This window comes from Argiope bruennichi, chromosome 11 (assembly GCF_947563725.1).
Source record: "Argiope bruennichi chromosome 11, qqArgBrue1.1, whole genome shotgun sequence".
Classification (NCBI taxonomy): Eukaryota; Metazoa; Arthropoda; class Arachnida; order Araneae; family Araneidae; genus Argiope; species Argiope bruennichi.
In genome coordinates, this window is record NC_079161.1 from 18157600 (window position 1) to 18182733 (window position 25134).

The window sequence follows — 25134 nt, forward strand, 5'->3', positions numbered from 1 at the left end:
TGGATCTTCATATTGATTATTTGTAACTGAACAGATATGATATTTTTAATTTAGCACAATGGAAATTTAAACTAAAGTTATTTCAGCTGCATGAATACTATTGGAAATGAATTCATGAACAGCTTTTAAATCCAAAATCATTCAAACATCACCAAATGAATGAAAAAATATTTTCATTAAAATAAAAAAATAATTTAAAATATTTATTGCTAGCATTTTAATTTTTCATTCAACTATTTTCTGAAGCATCTTTTTATAGATCGTTTCATGTAACCATACAGTAAAAAGTTAAATATAAGAAAGCTGCCCTGTTCTGAAACACAAATGCGTTAGGAAATCTGAAAACATGTTTCATGATTCCCTTTTTGTATTAGTATTTAAGATTTTTTTTTAAATTTTAATAAAGATTTTATCTGGATTATAAATAACATTATAAAAATATTTCATTTGAATGCTGATTTCTGCAAATAAAAATCTTTAAATTATTTCTTTAAAATAAATATTTAGTTAATCTTTAAAAGTGAGGTTTTCATTTCATAAAAACAAATCAGTCGATTACAGTATTTTATTGTCAACATATAGGTGCCAATGTATATGAAATAAAATGCTATCAAATATTGCTATAATTCTTATAATTTGTTAGTAGGTATACTGCAAAAATATGGTTATTATAAATTCACCTCCTTAATTCATTTTAAATATACATTTTAAAAAATCCAATCTATTTTGAAACCTGTAAAGCATATGTAGACTATAGATTCCAAACAATGTTTCTTATACATACTGAGCAGTATGAGCATTAGCAAAGACAACTTTCAATTACTTAGCAATTGACTTCTACGTATTATAAACAAAATATGTTCAGTTTCGAATATTTTAATTAAACGATTATGCAATTTTATTAAGAGCTACATTTAAAATGTGTGCGTAAATTATAAAACTAAAATGTTATAAAACTAAATTATAAAATAAATTTTTTAATTTATAAATATAATTTAAATAAGAAAACCATTATTGCAATATTTCTTAATGACAATTAAATAAGCATTACTAGCAAAACATGTAAAATTATGCTCTTATAAAATATTTGTAACCATAAAATTATGTATTATTACACAAAGGTAAATTTGATTTGAGACATTTGGGATAGCTTAATAATAATATTTGTCAGATAAATAAAAGCTATTAGAGAAGATTTACTATGGTTTAGTAATCAAAAAAAAATTTTAATAAAGAGAACACAATGACAACATATAAGATAATTATTATCTTAAAAATATATGTACATGTTTTTCATCTTATAGAACTCAGAAATATGTTGTATATCTTTATATGATGATCATTACTACAGCTAGCTAGCTGTAATATACCAGAATTTTTTTCTCTACATCCTGCTTCACCAAGAACAGGAGAGAATTTCAGTCTATTTATATTTAAATGATGAGCAATACTGATAATATGTTAAGAAAAAAAGTGAGCTAAAAATATTTTTACATATTTATCATAATACAATTAAGATTTTGATGTTATATCAATTCTTTGCATTCAGAAGGCAAGAGGATGCATCATTTTAACATTTCTTAATTTTCAATAGTTAAAATAAATATCTGCAGATACAATGTAAATGATTGATTAAATTATTGGTATTTAATTAACAGTCATTAAACAACAGAAAAGGAAATCCTACTGCCTGTCACACTATATAAGTTGGACATAAAACAATTCTTGCTTTTTTTTTTTCACTTGACCTTAAAAGTGACTAAAGATTGATGGTAATTTAGACAATGCAGATACATTAATAGTACATACACTAAATTTCATTAAATTGTACAAAAACACCTTTTAATGCAAATGAAATTTAAAACTAATTGTGTTCTTTAAAAAATGAACCATTTAATACCTTCTTGCTTGAATACCTTCTATTATTTTATTCTATTTTAAATTTATTTTAATATTGAAAACTAAAAGCTTTAAAATTAAATGTTACTTCACTTTGTATAAATGTAAATTAATACTTTAACTAATTGTATACACATAAAATTATATATCAATATTCATAATAATATTAATTAAATATTTTCTAAATATTATTTTTAATTTTATTTAAGACAAATTTTAAAATCTTTTACTCTATAGAATTTTTTTAAAAGTAAATAGATGAATAATAAATATCAATATTTTATTTTAATCACTTAAGTACATGCACTGCACAAGGAATATTAAATCAATAATAGAATTAATAATAAAATATGAGAAAAGGATACTTTTGATCTAATTTTTGAAGAATCTCCCATCCAGTGTCATTGGAAAATATGCTTAAAATAATAGAACCATTTTCAAGTCCAATCGCTATAAGATATCTAAAATATAAAAAGGGATAAAATAAAATTTGGGGGTCATAGGTATAAACTTCCTTAAAGATTACACTGAAGGATCAAAAAATGATGAACAAAAACAGCACTTTAATATCATAATGAATGTTGATTACACTGAAAACTCATGCTTATTAAAACTACTAACCAACTACTACAAAATAAAAATCTTGCATTTTTTTTTTAAACCATTTAATAGAAACTACAATATTAGAGTCATGCTTCCAATATGTTCTGAGAAATAAGATTAATAGCACGTCTCTGAAATCTCGATAATATGATCTCAACTAACTTTTTTAATACACGAATCTAAAATATTTTATGTTTATCAACAGAATCACACATAGACATTTAACATCAAAAGTATTATAAATATGTATCAGATTAATATCAATAGTGGGATTATTTAATTATAGAAGTACTGGAATAGTGCATTCCTCTCAAAATATCTTTAAAAATCATTTGATTTAAAAAAAATGAAATATTCTTATTACTGCTGAATGAAAATTATTTCAGCCAATAATATGATCATTTTAATTTTCCAACAAAATAATAATTATTTAAAAAAATTAAGGATATAAGTTCAAAATCATTACACATCTAGAATTCTGTACTTACCTATCTTTCACTAAACATGGAGCAATGGATACAGCTGTTGCAGAATCTTCAACATCCAAAGGTTTTGAACATAAAGAAAATCCAGGCAATTCATCCTTATTTTTACTCCACATTGCAACCTAAAATACAAAATTCTTAACCATGCCTCATTTAAAAATGAGTATTAAATGTTAAATTAAGATTTTGACTTACAATATAAAGGTTTGATTTAAAATAGCTAAAGTATTTATGTGAAATGAAAAAATAATTAAATAACTATATATAACATATGCAACACTTTAGAAAAAAAAAAAAAGTGGGGGGGGGGGGCAAACACAGTAAGTTAGTGCCCAACAGTAATTCTTCATACTCAAGAGGTGATTTTCAAGCATTACTTTGCTGCAACAACTCTAGCAAAAAAAAAGTTCTAGTGTGAAAAGAGAACTTCACAAACCATTGGAAAGAGACTGAAAACTACTGCAATATGCATATGGCATGTTAAAAATAGGAAATATCTTGATATTTACAACCTATATTTAAACCTTTAAGAGTTCATTAAAATGCATTTGATTTATTCAGATTTACTAGTATAAAGTTAACTATTCAGTAGATAAATAAGTTATTTTATTAGATTAAAAACCACACCTCTGTAATAGTGTTAAATGCGTTTCTATAGAAAAAGTAGAAATCAACATCTTAACTGATATTCCATATAATCAGATGTATGGCAAAAGTTAAAGACTAAAAGCGGCTCAAAAACTATAAGGAAATTTGCAGACTGGAAATATGGTATTAATATAGCAATATCAATTAAAGCTGGACATTTATCTGTGTTAAAATTTATGTTGCTTCTATGGGCATACTTCATAATGAAAATTAACTTTAATAACAAAAATAAATTTGTAAAAATTACAAAGAATGTGAATTTTAAATATGGCTAGATAAGAACATATTTAATGAATTATTATCACCAATATTCTTTGAAAAATGTGATTCTCTATTTTAATAGAAAATTTAAAATAAAATTACAATCAATAAAATTAACTTAGATTAAAACATTAATATTCTTACAAAATCATGCATTATCAGCTTAAATGATATTTTCCTTTTCCCATACAAATAAACTATTAAATGAAAAAATATAATAATCTTTTTTCTTTATAATTTATCTTGGTAAAAAAATTACAAATATTTATATCACCTTAGATTTGTAATATTTTACATATATGATGAAGCTAATCTCTTTACATGCATATTTACCTTTGAGCATGTCTCAGCAATTCAGCCACAAGGCAAAAACAGAAAAAATAAATCATTCCATTTTTATGACAGAAACTGAATATGAGAGTTGCTAATAAAAATGTTGATTAAAATCTGGATGATTCTGCTTTTAAATCTTAAGACGGATATTTTGCAACTATCCAAATGATAATAAAATAACCTTCTGATAACAACTATTATTTCTTCATACATATGAAACCCTTAAAGAATGATGCAATAACAAAACTAAGTATGTAATTTTACATTAGTAGTACAAATAAAGCAAAAATGCATTCCTTTCAATAGTATTATCAGCCTCATTCAAATTTATAATGCCACATTCATTAAAAATTAAAGTAGTGTACCTTCACCAGCCACTACTAGATTCAAGTTTGTTTAATAAATCATTTATTTTACTTATTTGAGTTTTTCATTGTTAATTATTTCTTAACATTCTATGTTAATAAATCATTTGTTAATATTTATTAATAGATTTTAACAAATATTATTTTTGTTTCATATTGAGAAAAGAAAAAGATACCTTTTTGTCTCTTGATGATGTAGCAAAATATAAATTATCAAACGACCATGAACAACTCCAAATAATTCGAGCATGTACTCCACTTTTCTTATCAAGATTTGCAACTTTTTCATAAAGTGTAGCTATAAATCAAAAAAGATAATGAATACATTTGTCTTAACAGAATTATTAAACCAAAGTTTAATCTTTTTCCCAGCTTTAAGATTTTGATACATGTTAATTAGCTGTAAGAGAATCGGATGTAGTTTTTTAATTCGGTTTTGTCTAACTTTTGAAAGAGTTTGATCTCTACCTCTCAATATGTAAAACTTTAAATGTAGATTTAAAATAAATCAAACTTGTTGCCCAACAAACTAATTTTTAAAGTTAAAAATTAAGACTTCATAAAAATATATAATTGGAATTTTCTGCAGTATTTTATGTAATTAGTTATATTGCAAAATGCATATTTTACCAGATTGCAGAACAAGTCTAACTAGCATGCACACCTTAAATAAATATAGTTACAAATTAAAGAAAAATAAACATTTTCAGTAATTTTTAGAAGTTTTCAAATAATTTTATCAGATTTCAAATCTAATATAGATTTGAAATGTAAAGAAAAGTATCTTAAATTAATTCTGTTTTTACGTTTTTTTTTTTTTTTTAGGTTTAGGTTTGGTTTTATTAAGAACAAAAAAACCGTATACATATCCTCCACACATAAACAAATGCTAAAATATTAAGATGTCTCTATTTATTCCGAAAGAGGACTTAGTTCAAAAGATAGCGGCTATTTTTCTGAAATTATTTAATTCACTTTTAATATATTGAAATTCTTCAAATTCGAGAAAATGCTTTTTACACTTTTAAAATTATTTACAAATTATTAAATATAATTCAAAAAATTTCCACATTTTCACTAAATTTCTATTTATGTACTCTCATTAAAAAAAAAAAAAAAAAAAAACTTGATTAAAATTTGGCAAAACTGAACACTTCTTTTTTTTTTTTTTAACATTTTAGTCACTATTCTTAAAAAATTTAAACAAAATATCAATTGAATATGAAAGAAAGGCACATTTCTTAAATATCTAAAATGAGTGTATAAAACAAATTTCTATAATGCTTCAGAATCCATCTCAGTCATTTATGTAACTAATTCAGCTATAAAATGATTACAAATTTTCAGATGGATCAAAATTTATTATAAATGCTCTTCCAAAGCTAACATATTTAAATGCCAACTTTAAAATTTCCTAAATCCATGCTCCATCAAAGCACGTTCAAAATAATTTTAACAATATTTTTTATATTAATTGATTCATTTTGATTTGATTTTAACAATATTTTTTTTATTATTAACAATATTTTGGCTAAACATAACTGAAAAAAAGAATTCTAAAAATTCTGGTATAAAAAACGATTTATTTTAAGTATTAAAGAATTGAAAGATCATATTTTTCTTGTGGGAAATGGGATAATAACTCTAAAAACAAGATATTTTAATCCATTACTATAATTAGTAAGTTAAGTGAATTTTTAACTGATAGATTAAATGAATGTTAACAATTTATTTGAAAATTCATTCTGTTAAATATGTTCCAAAAGTACTCACATTCCTCTGGAGTATAACGGTACAGTGCCCACATTCTGTCTCTTGAGACAGACAAAAGGTATTGATCATCAGGAGAAAATTCTAATTGAGTAACTGTCAAGGAATGGAATGCTAAATATGAAGCTTGTCTCCATGTTGATGTATCCCACAAAATTATTCCTGCATGTTCAACTTTTGATGCCTGTAAAATACAAAGTCATCTAAAAACATAATGATATTCGCTTATTTACATGATTAAAAGACTTCTCTACTAATAATAAAGAAGAATTTGTGCATGTGTGTTGATGTTCTACAGGAAAGACCATTTAATCTACAATTATTAAAATTGGCATACATATACTTTAGAAGGTAAAAATATGCACTTATAGCGATTTTAGAAAAATATTTCATTAAAAATTCAATTATTAATTATATTAAAAATTAACATAATTAATATTAATCAAACATTAAAAATTAAAAAGTTTTTAATTTATAAATATCAGGAAATTGAATGTTAGATACTCTTCCTCCAAATGACTGACAGCATAATTTGATTCAGAATTACAATTATGGTAACTAAATCACATACCAAATGTCATATATTAAAGTCATTGCAGTTATATGATTGTGAAGGTAATAACTGATAGACAATCAACTCTTTCATGAATTTGGTTTTAAATTTAAAACAGATCTATAGATGCTAAATCTGCCTACCAGATTTTATTTCATTAATTCTTTCTGTTTTGTAGTAATTATAATAACTTATATTCAGACAGCAGACTTTCCCTAAATGGATTTCATTCCAAATTCGAAATTTCAGGAATTGGGAAAATTCCAATATTTTGTTTTTCTGATAAATCAAAATACGTTTTTACTGAAGACTTGCCATATTCTTAAATTGATGGAAAAACAAGGGATTTGATAAACAATCTTAAATACCATTCCATGACCAATGAAGAAATATTGCATGCAAAGTAGAATGAATCATTAAGATGATATTGTAGAAAAAGAATACTAAAATATACAATTAAGCTGTTGGGCTGAAATAGTTTCAAAATAGAGAACTGTTGAAAAATCACTGATTTGTTTAAAGACATCCATGAAGCCTATCAGTACTGAAAATCATATTAAAGCAGTAAAAATTACAGAAGTTACAATGGCATAAAAAAAAAAAAAACATGAATAAAAAAAAGTGTATCACATACCTAAAACCAAAAATTTTTAAGAATAAATTATTATAAGAGACTGAAAATTAATAAATGAAAATGATGAAGTAACCAAAAACAATATTATTTGTTTTCACTTTCATTACTTTTCTTCCACGTAAAATCATTCATTCAGAATGAATATATTCTATGTACAGGTTTTAAAAAAGGAAATTTTTCAGGACCTAACTTTTTAAAAATTGATTCTTGTTACATTTTTTTAAGAAATATTTATTTATAAGGAAAAATTAGATATTTAAATAAATTCAGAAGTTATTTTTTTTTTTCAATCCAGAACAGGGAGTAAAAAATCAGAATGCCTAAAAAATCAGAATTAAAATATATAATAACCTGTTTTTATATATTTTAATCATTCCTTTTTCATCGATATGCATTTATGTTTCATTCGATATGCATATATGCATTTCATTTATCATTCTCATCGTAATGGCTATCATTGATAATTCACAAATTATTGCTTACTTTGCAGGCTGAAGCTATTAAAGTGCCAGCATGGTTTGATGCTACAGTAAAAACTTCATATGGATGTCCATATAGTTTTTGAGTCTCAGGCCATAGGGTATTTTGTAGTAGTGTTTCTTCTGTAGGAGGAGCTGTGGGAAGAAAAATCAAATGAAAAATATATCATTATTATTATTATTTTAAATCATTTCTATTAATAAATATCTATACTAATAATATCATTTATGAAAACTTCAGAATTAATTTATTCATAAAGAAAAAGAAATTGTTTTAATCAATATTATAAAAGAAACTCTACAAAATGAATAAGATTTAAATATATATATAAAGTACCAAAATCAATTAAGATTTCAACAAAGCTCTCAATTTATAACCAACCAACTAACTACAAGTAAATGTAAGAAGTATGCCTTATACAGATAACAAAAATTCAAAAAAAAAAAAAAAAATATTTGAGATAAAGCATGAAAAGTGTATCAAAATAGTTTCTACAGCATGCAAACTACTCAATAAATTGTTCTTAAATTTTGCTCTGATTGCCGATTTAAGGGATGTTTCATGGAATTGTTGAACTCTATGTTCCTAATCTCTGGACTGAACAGATGATATGGATATTCACATGGTATTAATATTACTTAGTAAAAAGTTATGCTTTATCAAAGTGAATTTTTTTCAGAGTGTAGTAAACTGATTATAACTAATATTTCATAAGAGTGAGAGAAAGAAATGAAAAATGATGAAAATGCAGAATTTTACATACGTGATCTTTTAACAAAATCATCCAGAATTAAGTAGATGTGGTAAGGTATCTTTAAATAATTAAGTAATTTCTTAAGTAATTCAATCATGAATGAGATGGCAAGGTTGCTTGACGTGTTACAAAAACATAGGATAGCAAGATTTGATTTCTTTGATGGTAATGTTGTCCCTTCTGTCTAGTTTCTCAAAGAAATTGGTTAAAAGTTTTTTGTGGAATTCTTGCAATGCTGAGGTCTTAATGGATATAATTGCTTCTGTAAAATCATGGCATGTTACTCAAATTTTGCTCAGAAGTACCATAAAGCATAAAAGAGATTTAGTAGAGGTTTTGAAACAATTCCTTAAAATATTATTTTATATTAATTAAAAACTATTCATTTGTATACATAGAAATAGTAATTTTATTTTAATGCCACCATTCTTATCAAATAAAAATATAATAGATTTACACCTATTTAATCTTACTTAATAGCCTTTGAGCTGCTACATACAATATTAAATCAAACTTTACATCATTCTTTCAAACTTAACTAATGAAGTAAATTAGTTTCCAGTGAATTTTTAAAAATTATTTAGTTCAGCTGATATACTTGTTTATGTTTCAAATGAAGAGAAGATTTTATGCATTGTAAGATTTTATATAAAAGTATTTTTTTCATAGAAGATATTAAGCAAGAGGATATTTTTATCCTGAGCAGCATAGATATATCAAATGGGAATAAAAGTAAATATATTTTCTAATAAAAAAATATTTCTTTTCAACACTTATAATCTGCAAAACCTATTTATTAATTCTATTGATTTTGAAAAACACAAAATATCACTGTAGTAATTTGAAGATTCCTTCTCAATAAGTGACAAGTAATATTAAGGTATGCTTAGCATCATATTTTTTATGAATAATCTCAGAAAAAGACCAAAAACAAAGGAATGCCTAAAAACTGATAAGATAAGAGAAAGACTTTTTCCACATACATGATGAAAAAAATTATATTTTTAGCCAGCACTTCTTGTTATAAACATTGAATTTTTAGAGAAATCGAGGTTTCAAAAAAAGATGTGAAATTGTTTTGAAGTTCACAAAGACTTTGTTTGAGTTTGTCATTCTTATTTTTAAACATACCTGTTAAACTTGTTGGTGAATAATAGAAATCTGGATATCGATCTTTCGGATGTTTATTTGTCTCTGTTTCTTCAGTTGATGCAGCTTTGATTATATCTTCAGAAAATACAGCTTTATTTGATAAACCTAATGAAGGAATGCTAGCACCCTCTGGCATCTGTTGTAAAAAAAAAAAAATTACAAAAAATCATAAAAAATTCATATGAAAAAAATTTCTTGGGATTTATAATTTTAAAGAAATGCAAAAATAAAAGAATGTATTAAAATATTGTTTAACACTTACAGCTCCTTGTAAATATGATGACACATTTAGTTTAGTCAAATTTGCCAAATTTTCAGCAAAACTTCGAGGTGCTTCAAAAACTCGGAGAACTTTCTCATCGCCAGCAGAAACGAACTTGAAACGATCTAACATAGCTAAGCATACCATATCATAACCATGAATTTGAGGACGAGATATTTCATACCAATTATTCTAAAATAATATTTCAAAATACAGTTATCATGAAAAAAAAAATTTTAATTTGATAGCATGCAAAACATCAGATGAAACAAAAATTCAAAAACACTATTCAAAAAATTTCCTTCAGCAAATATTTAAGAATCGTAATAAGGCACTGAAAAATGTATTTACGTTAAAAATTATATTACAAATTATTTTTTTAAATAATCATCATTATCTTTATATTTAATAATTAACTTAATTATCAAAGGATTCTCATAGTTATACTAATTAGTACTTATAATTATTAAAATAATGATATTCATTTAAAAAATAATAATTTTTAAAATGTTATAACCAGTTCAGCTCAATATGAATCGTAAGCAATAGATTGTCAGATTTAAAAACAAAACTCAATTTCAAAAAATATCTTGTATTAAATAAAAATATATTTTTCTCAGTAAAATGTTTTATTCAAATAATTTCTTTACTCTTACTAATGATATTTGAATAATTTTAATTTATAATGGATCAAAAATAATTTAAAAAATTAAAATGTTCTGTCTATTGCTTATTGCGTGTACAGATAATTCATGATAAGTACATTACAAAAAGAAAATTGCTAGTCACCATATAAACTACCTACTTTTGATTCACTGATAACGTAAGGTGCATGCAACCGAGTTGTTTGGTCAGAACTACAACTGACTAAAAACTCTCCCTCTGGATCCCAATCAATGTCTTGGACGGAAGAAAAATGACCACCCATTGAAAGCCCAGGTTCCCATGAACCTAGTTCCTGCAACACAAATATCATAATTCATACATATGACTGAATTATTATTGAAAACTATTAATTAATTTTCATCTCTAAAGTTAATACTTTTGTATAAGAACAAACAGCTTATAAAAAAATTAATGAAACTTAAAGACTCAAATCGAAGAATAATTATTAACAAGAAAGAATATTTGCTTCGTCAGTTTGATTTACTAACTAGAATATACTGAAAGAAAAGGCTTAAAACTTAAAAAGAAATGTTAAAAATTAAATTTTACTAATCCTTGTCCACATTAACACAAATTCAGACAGGCCTTTGAAATAGTAATTAAAAATAATCTGCAAACTAAAGCAACAATTTTATTTATTATTAAAGTAATATTCTGTTTTCTATTTTGGGAGGAAAGTCATAATTTTAAGCCAAAATTATGCACAAAAAAATCTGCTTTTTGAATTGATATTTCTTTTAACCTTAGTAGGCTAAAGAGCCTTAACTGAAATATACATTGTATTATTTGCAGAACTGTCTCAAATGTCATAACATATGGGCTTTCTGGGCCTGAAGCCAGGATTACAGTCTTGATCTCATTATACCCTATATAAGATAATATAACATGCAAATTTCCCTTTTCTGTGTGATGAAAATATATATAAATTACCTGATTCAGCTGCCAGACATGAACAGAGCCTTGATGACCATGAGCAATTATATTTTCACCATTAGGCGAAAATACTGCACCAAAGAAGCCTAAGGTGTTGCCTCCAACTTCACCAAATGTTTCCTATGAAAAGTTAAAGAAATAAAAAGATGACCATAAGAAATCTTGTAAGGCTAATAACATTTTCTCACATTAAAATAAAAGTTATTGTCAAATACAACTTTTATTAATTACTAATCAAGTTAAAACCCAAAACGATACACCAAAAAGAAACAAATTTTACCTTATATAGCATTATATCTACATTAACTATATTCATAGAAACTGCTCATCTCATCGAAAATGACACTGAACATTATTAAAATACCCATTTTTGATTAGATAATAGTGAAGAAAAAAAACTGTCAAAAATATGTTCCTCGTCTTAAAAATAAATGAATCACTGCATATAAACCATAAATAAATATATTTAACACAAATGTATATTAAACAAAATGGCAAAGAATTATTCAATTACATAGCATAAAAGGAGAAAAAGATTTCAAAAAGAAATGATTACTTCCACTTTAATAAGCACAAGTGTAGTTTCGTCACTACATGTATAATAGTAATAAAAAATATCTTAATACAATAATTTTACAATTGTTATTCATTATCAAGAAATGGCTCCTTTCAAAAATAATCAAAACATACATCATTAATTTTGAGTACCTAAACATAATAATGAGCAGATATATATATATTCAAAGAATTAAAGGAAAATGTATATTAATGAATATCTATTCATTAATATACATCCATTCCATTACCTTTTCCATCCAAATGTTTATGGATGCATCAAACTCCCAAATGATAATTGTTTTATCCATTGAAGCAGATAGTAGTTGGAGAATATTTCCATCTGAACAAATACATTTGTTTTAACAGCAGTGTGTAAGCATTAAAAAATCTTTCAACATTACAAAAAAAGGAATAAAAATATAAATTTTACTTTCAAAATATTTCCATTGGACAGAATAAACCCAGTTTTCATGGCCACCTATAATAGACTCTAATGAAACAGAATAAGATTCACCTGTAGAAAGAAAAAAAAAACATGTATATAATTTTCTAATGTCATTGACAATTAACAAAATATTAAATTAAAATTATATTTATTTTCAAAATAATTAATGTTTAAGTACTGTAGGCTTAAAGTAAAGGAGATAAGGGCTATTAGACATCAAGCATAAGTTGTAACTCAGTTAATAGCACAATTAAAAATCACTAGATGGCGTAAGTAAGAAAACAGAGAACAGGAAGTATGATTTTATATGCTTAGAAAGTTACAGCCATTTCAACTGAATCCACATATGCTGCAGATTAAATTGTGTTAAGGTATTTACCACTCGCTTGAATTTCTTCTAGAGTAGATAATATTGGTCAAAAAAATTATTGTGTGTTATATTTAATATTATGATGTTTATCGGTGTATTTATGAGAATATGTCTCTTAATTATTTCTGATAGAAATTTCAATCAAAATAAAAATGGCATGATGGGATGTGTCGGACATGTGTTTCAGATGCTGACAATGATTTACAAGTCATCCCCCCCCCAGATCTGTAGTTAGAAACAAAAGGAGGGAGTGAAACAAAAGCCCCAGTTCCAAATTTCTGGGATGTCACTGTTGAAGCAGCATAAGTGACTTTTCATAAAATGGAAAATCAGAGGAATAATTCTCTTTACGTGAGAAATCAATTAATGAACATAGCCCATCCATTGAGAAGACGCATCATTTGAATTGCTGCCATTTTTATACCACAGATTTTTATGAGAATTCCATTCATTTAAGGAAACAAAAATTTAAATTATATAATTTCTTAAATCATACTGAATATAAAGACATATATTCATACATAGATCATACTGAATATGAGAATGAAAACAAACAGATTTATAAAAGTTCAGGGTTTTTAGAAGTTTTTTTTTTTTTTTTTTTTTTTAAGCTCTACAATAGAAAATGTTTTTTTCAAAAGAAAAAGTTGAGGGAAGTCCTAACAAATATTCAATGTGCAAAAATCAACAATGTACCTCAGGGAAATTTCATGCATGCAATTTCAGAATCTTATTCCAGAAATTATTCCTTGATATATTAAAGTTTAAGATTTTCAACAACAAATTCCCTCCATATTTTGCAAAATTTAAAATTTTTATTTTTTATAATATCACAAGGTGAAAATAGAAAGAGATTCATATGTTATCACCTTTATATATGTTCCCAAAAAAAAAGTATTGTATTCAAACATACAAAAAATATTAATTGATCAAAATTTAGTTTTTAAAAAATGATTATGGAAATCAGAAGGAAAAACATTAAAACAACAATGATTTTAAAATTTAGATTTTTTTAAATAATATAAGAATCAATAAAACATACCAAAAGACTGAAATGTTGTAGCATCAACATTCAGTTCATTTATTGTTGAAGAATTATTTTCAGGTAAATAAGAAGCAATTTTCCATATACGAATGTAATTATCTTGAGATGCAGTAGCAATCATCAAATTGCCTTTATCTGATAACAGGAAAATAAAAAGATTGTGAAACACGTCTTCTTTAAAAGATATTCAATGTCATTGTAACTTTTTTTCAATGATTCATTAAAATAATTTTCATTCAATTATATTTTTATTCAAAAAATACACACCATTTTTTAAAATATCTATACTCTGTATCCAATCTTCATGCCCAGTTAATTTTACAGCAGGTATAAAATACCCTTGCGTGTCTTGAACATAAAGATGAAGCTTTGAGTCATCAATAGAAAGGGCCATAATTACACCTAAGATATAAGAACCATATTTAAAAAATGCCAAAAAGATTAAGTCCTTATAAAAATGCAGAAATATCCAATGAAATATCCAATATGCATAAAGAAATAAGAATATCATAAATGGAAAAAAATCCCTAAAAACTTCTCTTAATGAGTATAATTCATTCCCAAATCATACTTGTAACATGAATCACTTATTAACCATAACAATTTTTTTTTTTCATAGCAAATCATGTAAAATAAGGCAATATATTTCATTCCAAAAAAAAAAACTATAATAATATAATTTATCATTTATTATGCATGCAACTTTTAAAAGAAAATTATCAAAAGACATTTGTCTTTTTCTATAAGAATACACCATTTAAAAATGAGATATACCATTATCATTAAATGAATTTTTTAGCAAGCATAGCTACAGCATTATCAAGGAGATGCTTCTCAATGTATGATGCTTAATTTTCCATGTTTTCAATACCTGCTTTATTTTACTGGAGAGCTGCTACTCAATTGCGTCTATTATTTCATTCTCTCCTGTCCAAAAGACTCAGCAGCCTTTTGTTAACACACAGAATGCAACTCCATAAGTTCTTCGATATTCCTGGCTATGTTCTTCCATCAATTAATCAATTATGTTGCTATCTACCTCTAGCTTCATTACCTTGACTAGAAGCAACATCCATTGATTAATGCTCTACAGGCATTTCCTCAAACTCCTCAGAGTCGTATTTGACAATGCTATCCAGCCGAAACATTTTCCTTGTAGATAAAAGTGTTTTCATTGAATAAGCGCTCACACATACTAATGCATATCAATCTAGTATGTGCATATCAATCTAGTAAGAGTCTCTCTCTGCCACTTATTCTACAAATATTACTTATTAAGCGAGACACTTTTTTTATATTTTGCTTTGCTTGTTATGTAAATCACTTGTTAAGCAAGGTTTGATTATGCTGCAGAAAAATATCAAAATTTCAATTAATTAAAATTTCCAAACAAAATGCCTCAAGGTGTATATTTCTACTTTCTGAATTATATGTATGCCAAGTTTGGTAACTCTAAATCAAAACACACATTTTCCTTTATCATTATTATTTAAAAAATATTATTACATAATTTATTATAAATCAATAAAAGAAAAAAAATACAAAATCTGGAATTACAAAAATTGATTATGTGAATAATGATTACTATTTTTTAAATAATAATTTAAAAAATCTTTTAACTTTACTTAAAGCTGATAATATTTATCTATACACCATTTTTGCAGTAGACTATAATAATTTTGAAATATCTTAAAATGAACATACACATAAATAAAAAAAGAAACAACATTGTGAAAGATTGAGATAAATAAAAGAAGAATTTCAATCATCTTTTACATATTAATTAAGAAAAATAATTCTAACATGATTTAAAAGAAAATCCATACAGATATGAATGAAAAAGACAAATTTAATATCAAAAAACATTTTAAAAAGTATACCAACTATATAAAATTTAAATAAATTTATTTTAAGAAATGAAACAAAAAAATGTTTGAAAACAGAAAATGGTAAAAATTACAATCTTTTGATATTTTTTTAAAAATCAAATAGTCATTTTCAAAGAAGAAATTTGAAGAATAAATAAACTTGAATGCACATATACATGCATAAAAAAATATATAGCTATTTTTTTAGATCAATATTAGAGCAAAAAAATTTTTCTCACCATTATTTAATGAAGCCAATTTGACATCTAAACCAAATCCATTCCCAAATGATATTGTTTGTATGCATTGCACTAAAGAGGGGGAAAAAAAATTAATTTCCATTCACTTTATTGAATTAGAAAAAAAAAAAAAAAAAAAAAAAAGGACTTTAGAAATACAATTTTTTTCTACCTTCAGATGTATTTCTTTCCCATAGTTTGACAGAAGAGTCTGTAGACAAAGTGACTATAATTAATTTTCCATTTTCAGGAGAGTATATTCCTGTTCCTTTCTGAACAACACTGGTGTGTCCAGTCAAAGAACAAGAAAAATAGATCTGGAAAGAAAATGACATTTTCGCATTAATCTAAGTATAATTTTAAAATCATTAATTAATACATGATTATTGTTAACAAAAAATTTAAGATTAGAATTTGAATAAATATTTAAAAGGCTTCTACATGCACAAATTATCTAATAATTTTCAGACAAAATTTTAATTCTTTCATGATTAACTAATTTATTAATGGCAGGTTGAAATAAATAATTATAATTATTACCATTAAACTGGTTTGCTAATTCATGCATCAACTGATTACTTCAAAGTTCATAAAATATTTTCATGCAGCTCATAATCATTTAGAATGAATATAAAAATTTGATTTTTTTAATCATTAATAAAAAAATTTCAAAATTGCACACATTTATAAAATCTTTAATGCTGAACCAGTTAAAAAAAAAAAAGGATACAAAATAAATTGGACAAAAAAGTTTTATTTGGGATGTCTGTAAATGTAACCAATATTGAAATTAAAATATGCCACAGAACTACAATTGCAGTCACAAAATTATGTACTAAATTTGATATATTTAAGTTATTGCATTTTTAATTGATTGCATTTACATCCTTCTGATGCACTGACAGATGGTCAAATCCTTGTTGGGTTAGACTCAAAATTTGATACATGTGTATACTACAGATTGCTAAATCTGTGTATTGAATTTTATCCATATAGTTTACTAATTTTGTAGTTATCATGTCACATAGATACTTTAGTATAGAACTCAATTACACACAAGAAGTAGAGCTAAACCAATTTATTAACTGAACTCTGAACACAGTATAATCTTCAAATCTTCTGCTTTTATACTAGCAGGTAAAGTTCCAGAATACTTTTCTGGAGACAGTAAGAAAAGTCCAGAACACTTGTCTGGTAAACTAAAGAAATGTCGAGAATCTTCTGGAACATGAAATAAAGGGAAACATAACATCAAGGAATTAAATATTTACACAGACTGTGAATCGCATTGTCTCTAGTGGGATTCGAACTCACAATCTTTTGATTATGAGATCAGTGCTATGACCATTTGGCCACGAAGAGTCGACTGCCTCTTTTCAATGTGGCAATATTCAAGCAGACAGACAGATTTCCTCTGGAAAGGTTTTTCTTAAAATTTGATAGAAATCTACAAACTTGGTACAAAGACCATATATTAAATATAATATATCTAGCTCAAAGCATTTACGAGTTATATTTGTTGTTGAAAAACATAATCCCCAAAAGTGTTTTTTGAATTCAGGAACATTTCAAACATAGAGATTCATCAAAGTTTAAAGTTGAATTCTTTGAAGATTAATACTTTTTCTATATATAATTCATACACAAGAAAGTAAAAATACAACTAATTGAGAAAAAAAAAAAATGAAATTTGACAAAAGTCTTCACTGCTAAAATTGAAAATCCATATCAACTTTTTTATCAAATTGATTCTTTCAATTTGTCTAGTAAACTGTATGAAAATGCAATAATTTAAAAGTTTAACATATTACATGACTGCAATTTAGCATATTTTTTGTATCAAACTCTCTAAAGAGTTGTCTCTCTATATGTCTTATCAATTTGACTATGTGACTAAAATAACTGAAAAATGCAGCTAGTTAGGAATATATATATATATATATATATATATATATATATATATATATATATATATATATATATATATATATATATATATAATTATATGGACATTACAATCATAGACCTCTATCGAAATTTGAATCTAATTAGTAAAAAGAAACAAGTTCAAAATGAATACTAAATTTTCACCATTATATTTCAAAATTAAGTAGAAAATTTGCAATGATGTACAATTACAAAAATGTTGATCTGAGTATTTTCATTCAACCCATTCACACCTGACTGAAAATCAAACCAGTATAGAAAAAAATTGCACTTATTAAAATAAAATCTTTGAATAATTCACTTAAACAATAATCTGATTCTGTACCAGTAACAAGGCAATATATATATATATATATTGTAAGCAAATCTAAAGCTTCCAAGACTTACAATTTTTTACTTAATCAATAGAAAATTCTGATTAATAATAGTTTCTACAAGGCTTTGTTTAAGAAGAATAATAATAATGGTATTTAAAAAATTTGTTTATAAAAAATATTTGAGGATCAAGTAAAAAAAGTGTCTATAATTAAAGAAAAATCCTCTTAATCCGTTAAATCCTAAAAGCAATGTATTTTATTCCTTTTATCCCATCATTTTTTTAGTTACAATTTGTGACAATTATCAGTGAAATTTATTAAAGTCATTGCAATAATTTCATTTATAAACTATTTTTAATTATCTTTGAATAAAAGCATCCAAATCAAACTTACAACTGCAGTCCAATTCTGTCAAATGAAAAATAATTTCATACAGAAAAAATATAATATAAAAGAAATAAATACATCTAAATTTTAAAAACACAATAAAAACAACAAAACTTGGAGTAACACATACAAGTCTACTAGTTACAAATTTTACATAGAGGAGAAGGGCCGGGATAGCCTGGTTGGTAGAGCGTTGGATTCGCGTCCCTTAGGTTGCAAGTTCAAACCTTGCCGGCCGAAGATTCCCCGCGTGCTTGTTGGCTGATGCGCGTATAAGTGGTCACAAAGTCCTTCATGTCGAGAGTAATCGAGAGTTGTCGGGGGTACTGGATCAGGGGTGATCGTTCTCTGATTCAGGTTTAAATTAAGATCTGTGGACGAGTAAATGAAATGCGTGAATGAAGTCCGCCCCAAAAAAGTGTTGTGACATGTGTAGTTAAGTCGTTCTCTTGGCCTTAGATGGCGCTACTATAGAAACAAGAGGCGCTCCCTCTCAGGCTTAAAAACAAATCAGCTGTCTTCGAACAGCGGGCTTTGTAAACAAAAGCGTGTCCACGGCAAGTGCCATAAGAAACAACAACATAGAGAAGATATGCTGTATTGAAAATAATATGTCATAAAAATATATGTTTGCAAAAAATGAAGCTATGTGATAGTCAATGGCAGATCACGTCAGATTAAGAGAAAATAATAATAAATAGCTGATGATATTAAGAAACAGATAAGCATAGTCAAATAAATTAAAAACTCAAGCATTTATTGTTAATTTAAAATAATTTCATTCACTTTTTATAATTGTTTTTCTGTACTTACTGATGTTCCACTGAGTTTCCACAGAGATGCTGTATTATCAGCAGAAGTGACTAATAATTCATCTTCTGGGGCTATAAGAGAATAGAAAATCTTTTAGAGTTAACTTTAATTTCATATTTTATAAATGTGTAATAAACAAAAGCTTTTGTCTGATAGTATACAAATGCATATTACTACAAAAAATACTCAGTTTAAGATTTTTACAATTAATCACAATTATACAAACTGTAAATACATTTAAACAAGAAGAAATTCATCAAATGATCATGTTTTCACATTTAAAGATGTTAAAAAGAAACTCACAAAATTTGTTATCACTAAGACATAAATTGAAAGTATGTAACAGGTTTACCAAGACAGTATCACTGATAATAAAATAGCAGTATTGTTTTGTATCTTAAGATATAAGTTTTGGCTTTACATGCAGAGTTTCATAACTTAAAATATCATTTATTAATATTTAAAACTAATTTTATTCGAATGTATGAATTCATTTGAAATATCTGTATTGAAGACAAGCATAATAGCAAATCCAACAGATTCTTCATTTTGTCAATTTGAATAGTTAACAAATACAGTAAATTATATAAAAAATGAGGATAGGAAATAAATATTCTTCAGCAACGCTGTTTTTTCTTTTAAGGTATTTAAATGAACTAGGCAATAAAATTGCTACCAATATAATAAATTTAAAGAAAACAATCTACAGTACCACACATTTAGTTTCCAGAAAGACAAAGCAAACTTTATTATGATTATCAATCAAATAATTATGGTATCACATTTTGCATACAACTTATTTCATTACTTTTGCTCAGAAACTTACAAAATTGCTTATAACCTAGAGTTTTACAATGTAGTGAAAGCTTATAAGAGAGTTAATAACTACACTACCTGAGCAATTGCTTTTGTATCATAATCATGTTACTGGACTGCGAACCACAAGGTCCCAGGTTCACTCATCACCACTGAAGAGGATTGATTAATCCATAATGTTATTTGTCATGATCTGACTCCATGTAAGGGTTAGGAAACAATCACTCTCCGTTTATATCAAAAATATATCTTTATTCGACACACAACAACATTGTGCACTCTGTCCTTCGGAGCTACTCTGGTTGTATTTCACCGCATTCCCCGAGAGGCGGGAAATTGAGTCATGCTGCGCGTTCAAGGCCATTTTATGATTAATGGAGATGAAACACACATCACACTTTGGTGCGCTTTTCCGAGAGAATTAGAATGATCGCTACAGCAATAACTCAGTAATGTATTCAAAGATAACAAAAATACATGCATATTCGACAGAGTGGAGGTAAATGGCATCTGGAATATAACTGTGTTTGCCTCAAATCAGCATCGGTGCCTTTGTAAATGTAAAATGCACCTAGGCTGCTTAGTCCTATTTTTTTGGTCTTTCATCATATTTTTCTTTAAAAAACTACTGTTTTATTGTGTGCTACTAATGTGAAATAATGGTGCTACATGATATTTCTTAAGAATGATACTGGGGCATGTATACCATCCCTTGCTTACTAGTCACTACACCAGGTGAATATATTGTGTAGAATAACAATAACATATTATTTATATTTATTTTTCCATTTCAAAAATCAATGTAATACTGTTTGAAAGAAATATTTACCACTATCTGATTTTCTTATCCACTGAACTGAGGTTATGAGTTTAGTATGCTTTGTCAATGATTGAATATGTGCTGGACCAGATGATTTCTGAAAAAAAAAATTAAATAAATAAAATGAGCATAAGTACACTATTCAGATAGTTAAAATGATCTGCATGTGTCTTATATTTTAATTAATTTTTTTAATAGAAATGCCTGTAATAAAAACATTGGAGTACATTTTAAAATTTATATATAAATAATCTCTAATAATAAGATAATTGTATATTTAATTTTAGTTTGAATTTATATATTCAGACAATATACAAAGCAGTTAAATGGAACAATAAAATAAGGTGATGATGAAGAATAATAATAATGTATTTACTTACTAGAGAAAATAATGCATTTCATAATAACTAGGGAAATAGCTGTAGTGCAGTAAGCAAACAACCAAATTAGTTATTAATTTACCAAACTAATAATAACCAATAAAAGTGGTCTCTCCAATCTAACTTGTATACCTCTTCATAAAAAAGTAATACAAAATGAAAAAATTCTGGAACCGTGGGCAAAGTTGTGAATGTCACAAGTGTTTATATTCTTACTTGTAGAGCCACATACATAAGCATTCTGTACTTTGTAATATAGTGTGGAAATCAGAGTAAGCATTTCAGATATCTTTTTTCCAACAAAACTAAAATTTGATATACAAGAAAAATTTAAATTACAAGACCACAAATCCAAATTTTATTCATCTAAGTTATTGCATTTTTTAGTTGTCTTGTTTACATGCATAAGAAAATATAAATCAGCAGATTGTCAACCCCTCATTACATTTAATTCAAAATTTAACATGTAGGGTTTAGATGCTAAATCTATGCACCAAATTTTAACCACCTAGTTCTTTGCATTTTTTAATTATTATGTTCATCTTTGAATTTCTGTAGAATTAATTTCATTCAATATTTGAAGGAAATCAACAAATTTGGTGAAAAGGCCACATACTTAATACATTCCAGCCATCTAAATCAAAATATTGGGTTGGCAACTAAATAATTGCGTATTTTTTTTAGAAAATCAAAGACAATTTTTTTCATGGAACTAAATAACTTTATTCTGTAATGTATTCCCCATTTTGATCAATGACCTTTTGCCATCTTTCAGGCAGCATCATAATCCCACGTTCATAAAACTTCTGGATTTTATTAGCAAAAAATTGAATCAGGTACGATTTGACATCATCATCATTATTGAAATTTTTACCATTCAAGGAGTTTTGTAAAGATCGAAACAAAAAGTAATCAGATGGTGCAAGGTCAGAACTATATGGTGGATGTGGCAAAACACCCCAACCAAGCTCCAATAATTTTTGCCGAGTGACCAAAGATGTGTGTGGCCTTGCATTGTCATGATGGAATACAACACCTTTTCGATTTATCAATTCGGGCCGCTTTTCTTCAACTACATTGTTTAATTTCATTAGTTGTTCAATGCAGACAGCAGAATTGATCGTTCGGTTGAGTGGTAAGAGTTCAAAGTACACAATTCCTTTGTAATCCCACCAAACTGATAACAAAACCTTCTTTTGATGAATATCAGATTTTGACGTTGTTTGAGTTGGTTCACCTGGCCTGCTCCACGATCTTTTCCGCTTGATATTGTTGTAAACAAGCCATTTTTCATCGCCAGTTATCAGTCGTTTTAAAAATGGATCATTTTCATTACATTTCTTGAGCAAATCGCAGCTGTAAATGCGTTGCATTAAATGTGTTTCTTTCAGTTCGTGAGGAACCCATGTATCCAGTTTTTGAACATAGCCAAGTTGTTTTAAGTGATTTTCAATGCATGTATGTGATACATGAAGCTTCTCTGCAATCTCACGTGTTGTACTGTGACAATCCGAATCGATTATTGCTTTGATTAGGTCGTCATCAAATTCAACTGGATGACCAGAGCGTTTTTCATCTTCGAGTGAAAAACCACCAGAACGAAATTTGGCAAACCAATTTTGACACTGCTGTTCTTTTAAGGCTTCGTCACCATAAACAGCACATAACTTTTTATGAGCTTGTGATGCGTTTTCCCTTTGCGGAAATAAAAAAGTAAAATATGACGAAAATGTTGCTTTTGATTTTCCATTTTTCAACGAACGCCAAACGAAAACTACGCAACCGATCAAAAAACTTTTATTACTGATTGACAGCTGAATTGCCAACTATCAAATAACAAAATGTCTTTTACATTTGTACTACGTCTGCAAACCTAAAATTTAACTGAAGCCATCTATGAGTGAAATCCGCAATTACTTAGTTGCCAAGCCAATAACTTTGTGCTTTGCTTGCAGATAAACAAACAGACATGACCTCACCTTAAAAAAACTTTTTTTTTTTCAAATTCATGAAGGTCTATGATGTGGAGAGTATATCAAATTTTTGATTTTGATTTCCCACCCACCCACCCCTCTTATTATCACAATGCATTCTTTTGTATATGAGAAAGTAACAAGGAGTTAATACGATAAAGATATATCTACTTCAAGTAACATGATAAAGAGATTTTCACCAATTTGAGTATTCTAGAATTCATTCTTTAACAAACATATTCTAATAAGTTATAAGTAAGCAGAAAAAATTATCAAAAACAATTATCATATGACTATAAGATTATAATTTGTTAATTGATAAGTTGTTTTCAAATTCACAATATTAGAAGAAAAAATAAGTAAATTTCAAAGTTGATTACTTAGATATTTCAAATGCCAATAATAATTTTGCATATAAATGAAAAAAATTAGAAGGAAAATAATTAGAATACATTTTAAAGCTTAATTTATATTATTCTAATGCAGCAATAGCAAATTCCACATTTATTTAATCAGAATCTTTATTATTTTTTTTCAATATATCTTATATTTTAATCTTGATGTGATTTTAACTTGATAAAATAATATATCCAATATATGAGAAGCATATTTCAAAATGCTTTTCATTTTTTGAAACTGAATGTAAAAATGAATGAACAAATATTTTTTAATTAAATAGTTAATCCTAATAAAATTTCATAAACTTCCCCTGACATACAATACAATGCATATGCTGTTAAATTAAAAAAAAAAAAAAAAAATGCTACAGCAAAGTTTTAGAGCAAATATGTCATATTCAGTCAAGAAATAAATTATATATTTCCTTCATGAATGATTAGAGAAAATATTAAAAATTTATATATCTATTATTATCTCATATAATTAATTCATTAAAAAATAAAGTTCAATTTTATGTTCAGTTTAAGAGGAAATAATAGTATACAAATTAAATGCTATTGTTTGAATATAAAGTGATTAGAAAAAAGAAAAAAATTACCTCATATGTGTAAAGATGAACTGCATTACATGCACTGTAACAAATTATATTATTATTACCCCAATCAATAGCATTTAAAGTTTTATTACATGCACAACTTTGATAAATGCATTGAAGCTCTACTGTCATTTTGCCTTTTCACAAAAATATTTTTCAGATAGAAAATTGATCGAAAAAAAGTGTTCCCTCTTTGTATTGGAAGCTATACAACTGATTCGAAAGTCTCTATTCTATCTAATCCAACACAAATGAAAAATAATTTAGCGGCTCTATAATTGTTTACTTTCACTGCAGAAACCATGTGTTTCTTTAGACCGTGGTCGTGGTTATACAGACTGACGTAAGAGAAACTTGTGACGTA

At 26.2% G+C, this 25134-nt stretch overlaps 1 protein-coding gene across 1 annotated transcript; it reads right to left on the reverse strand.

Annotated features, from left to right (window-relative positions):
• Positions 1 to 1113: 1113 nt before the first annotated feature.
• Positions 1114 to 25097, reverse strand: LOC129957087 (elongator complex protein 2-like). Its single transcript, XM_056069231.1, has 19 exons — positions 24774 to 25097; positions 21433 to 21520; positions 19788 to 19858; positions 16496 to 16640; positions 16324 to 16395; positions 14484 to 14618; positions 14214 to 14351; positions 12787 to 12870; positions 12605 to 12696; positions 11796 to 11918; positions 11005 to 11157; positions 10200 to 10391; positions 9917 to 10073; positions 8035 to 8165; positions 6368 to 6548; positions 4771 to 4892; positions 2991 to 3109; positions 2265 to 2360; positions 1114 to 1450 (listed from the first exon to the last, which is right to left on the reverse strand). Exons 1-19 carry the CDS (start codon positions 24900 to 24902, stop codon positions 1294 to 1296), a joined length of 2385 nt encoding a protein of 794 aa, XP_055925206.1. The 5' UTR covers positions 24903 to 25097; the 3' UTR covers positions 1114 to 1293.
• Between the last annotated feature and the right edge of the window lie 37 nt (positions 25098 to 25134).

Bases quoted from the DNA above. Each gene is read 5' to 3' on its own strand.
- LOC129957087 (XM_056069231.1), bottom strand. From the start codon at position 24,902: ATGACAGTAGAGCTTCAATGCATTTATCAAAGTTGTGCATGTAATAAA. The intron at 8,166-9,916 runs GTATGTTTAAAA...TTCTTCCCACAG, and splicing joins TTCACCAACAAGTTTAACAG to CTCCTCCTACAGAAGAAACA. The intron at 1,451-2,264 runs GTATCCTTTTCT...ACATATTATCAG, and splicing joins CTTCAAAAATTAGATCAAAA to TATTGCTCATCATTTAAATA.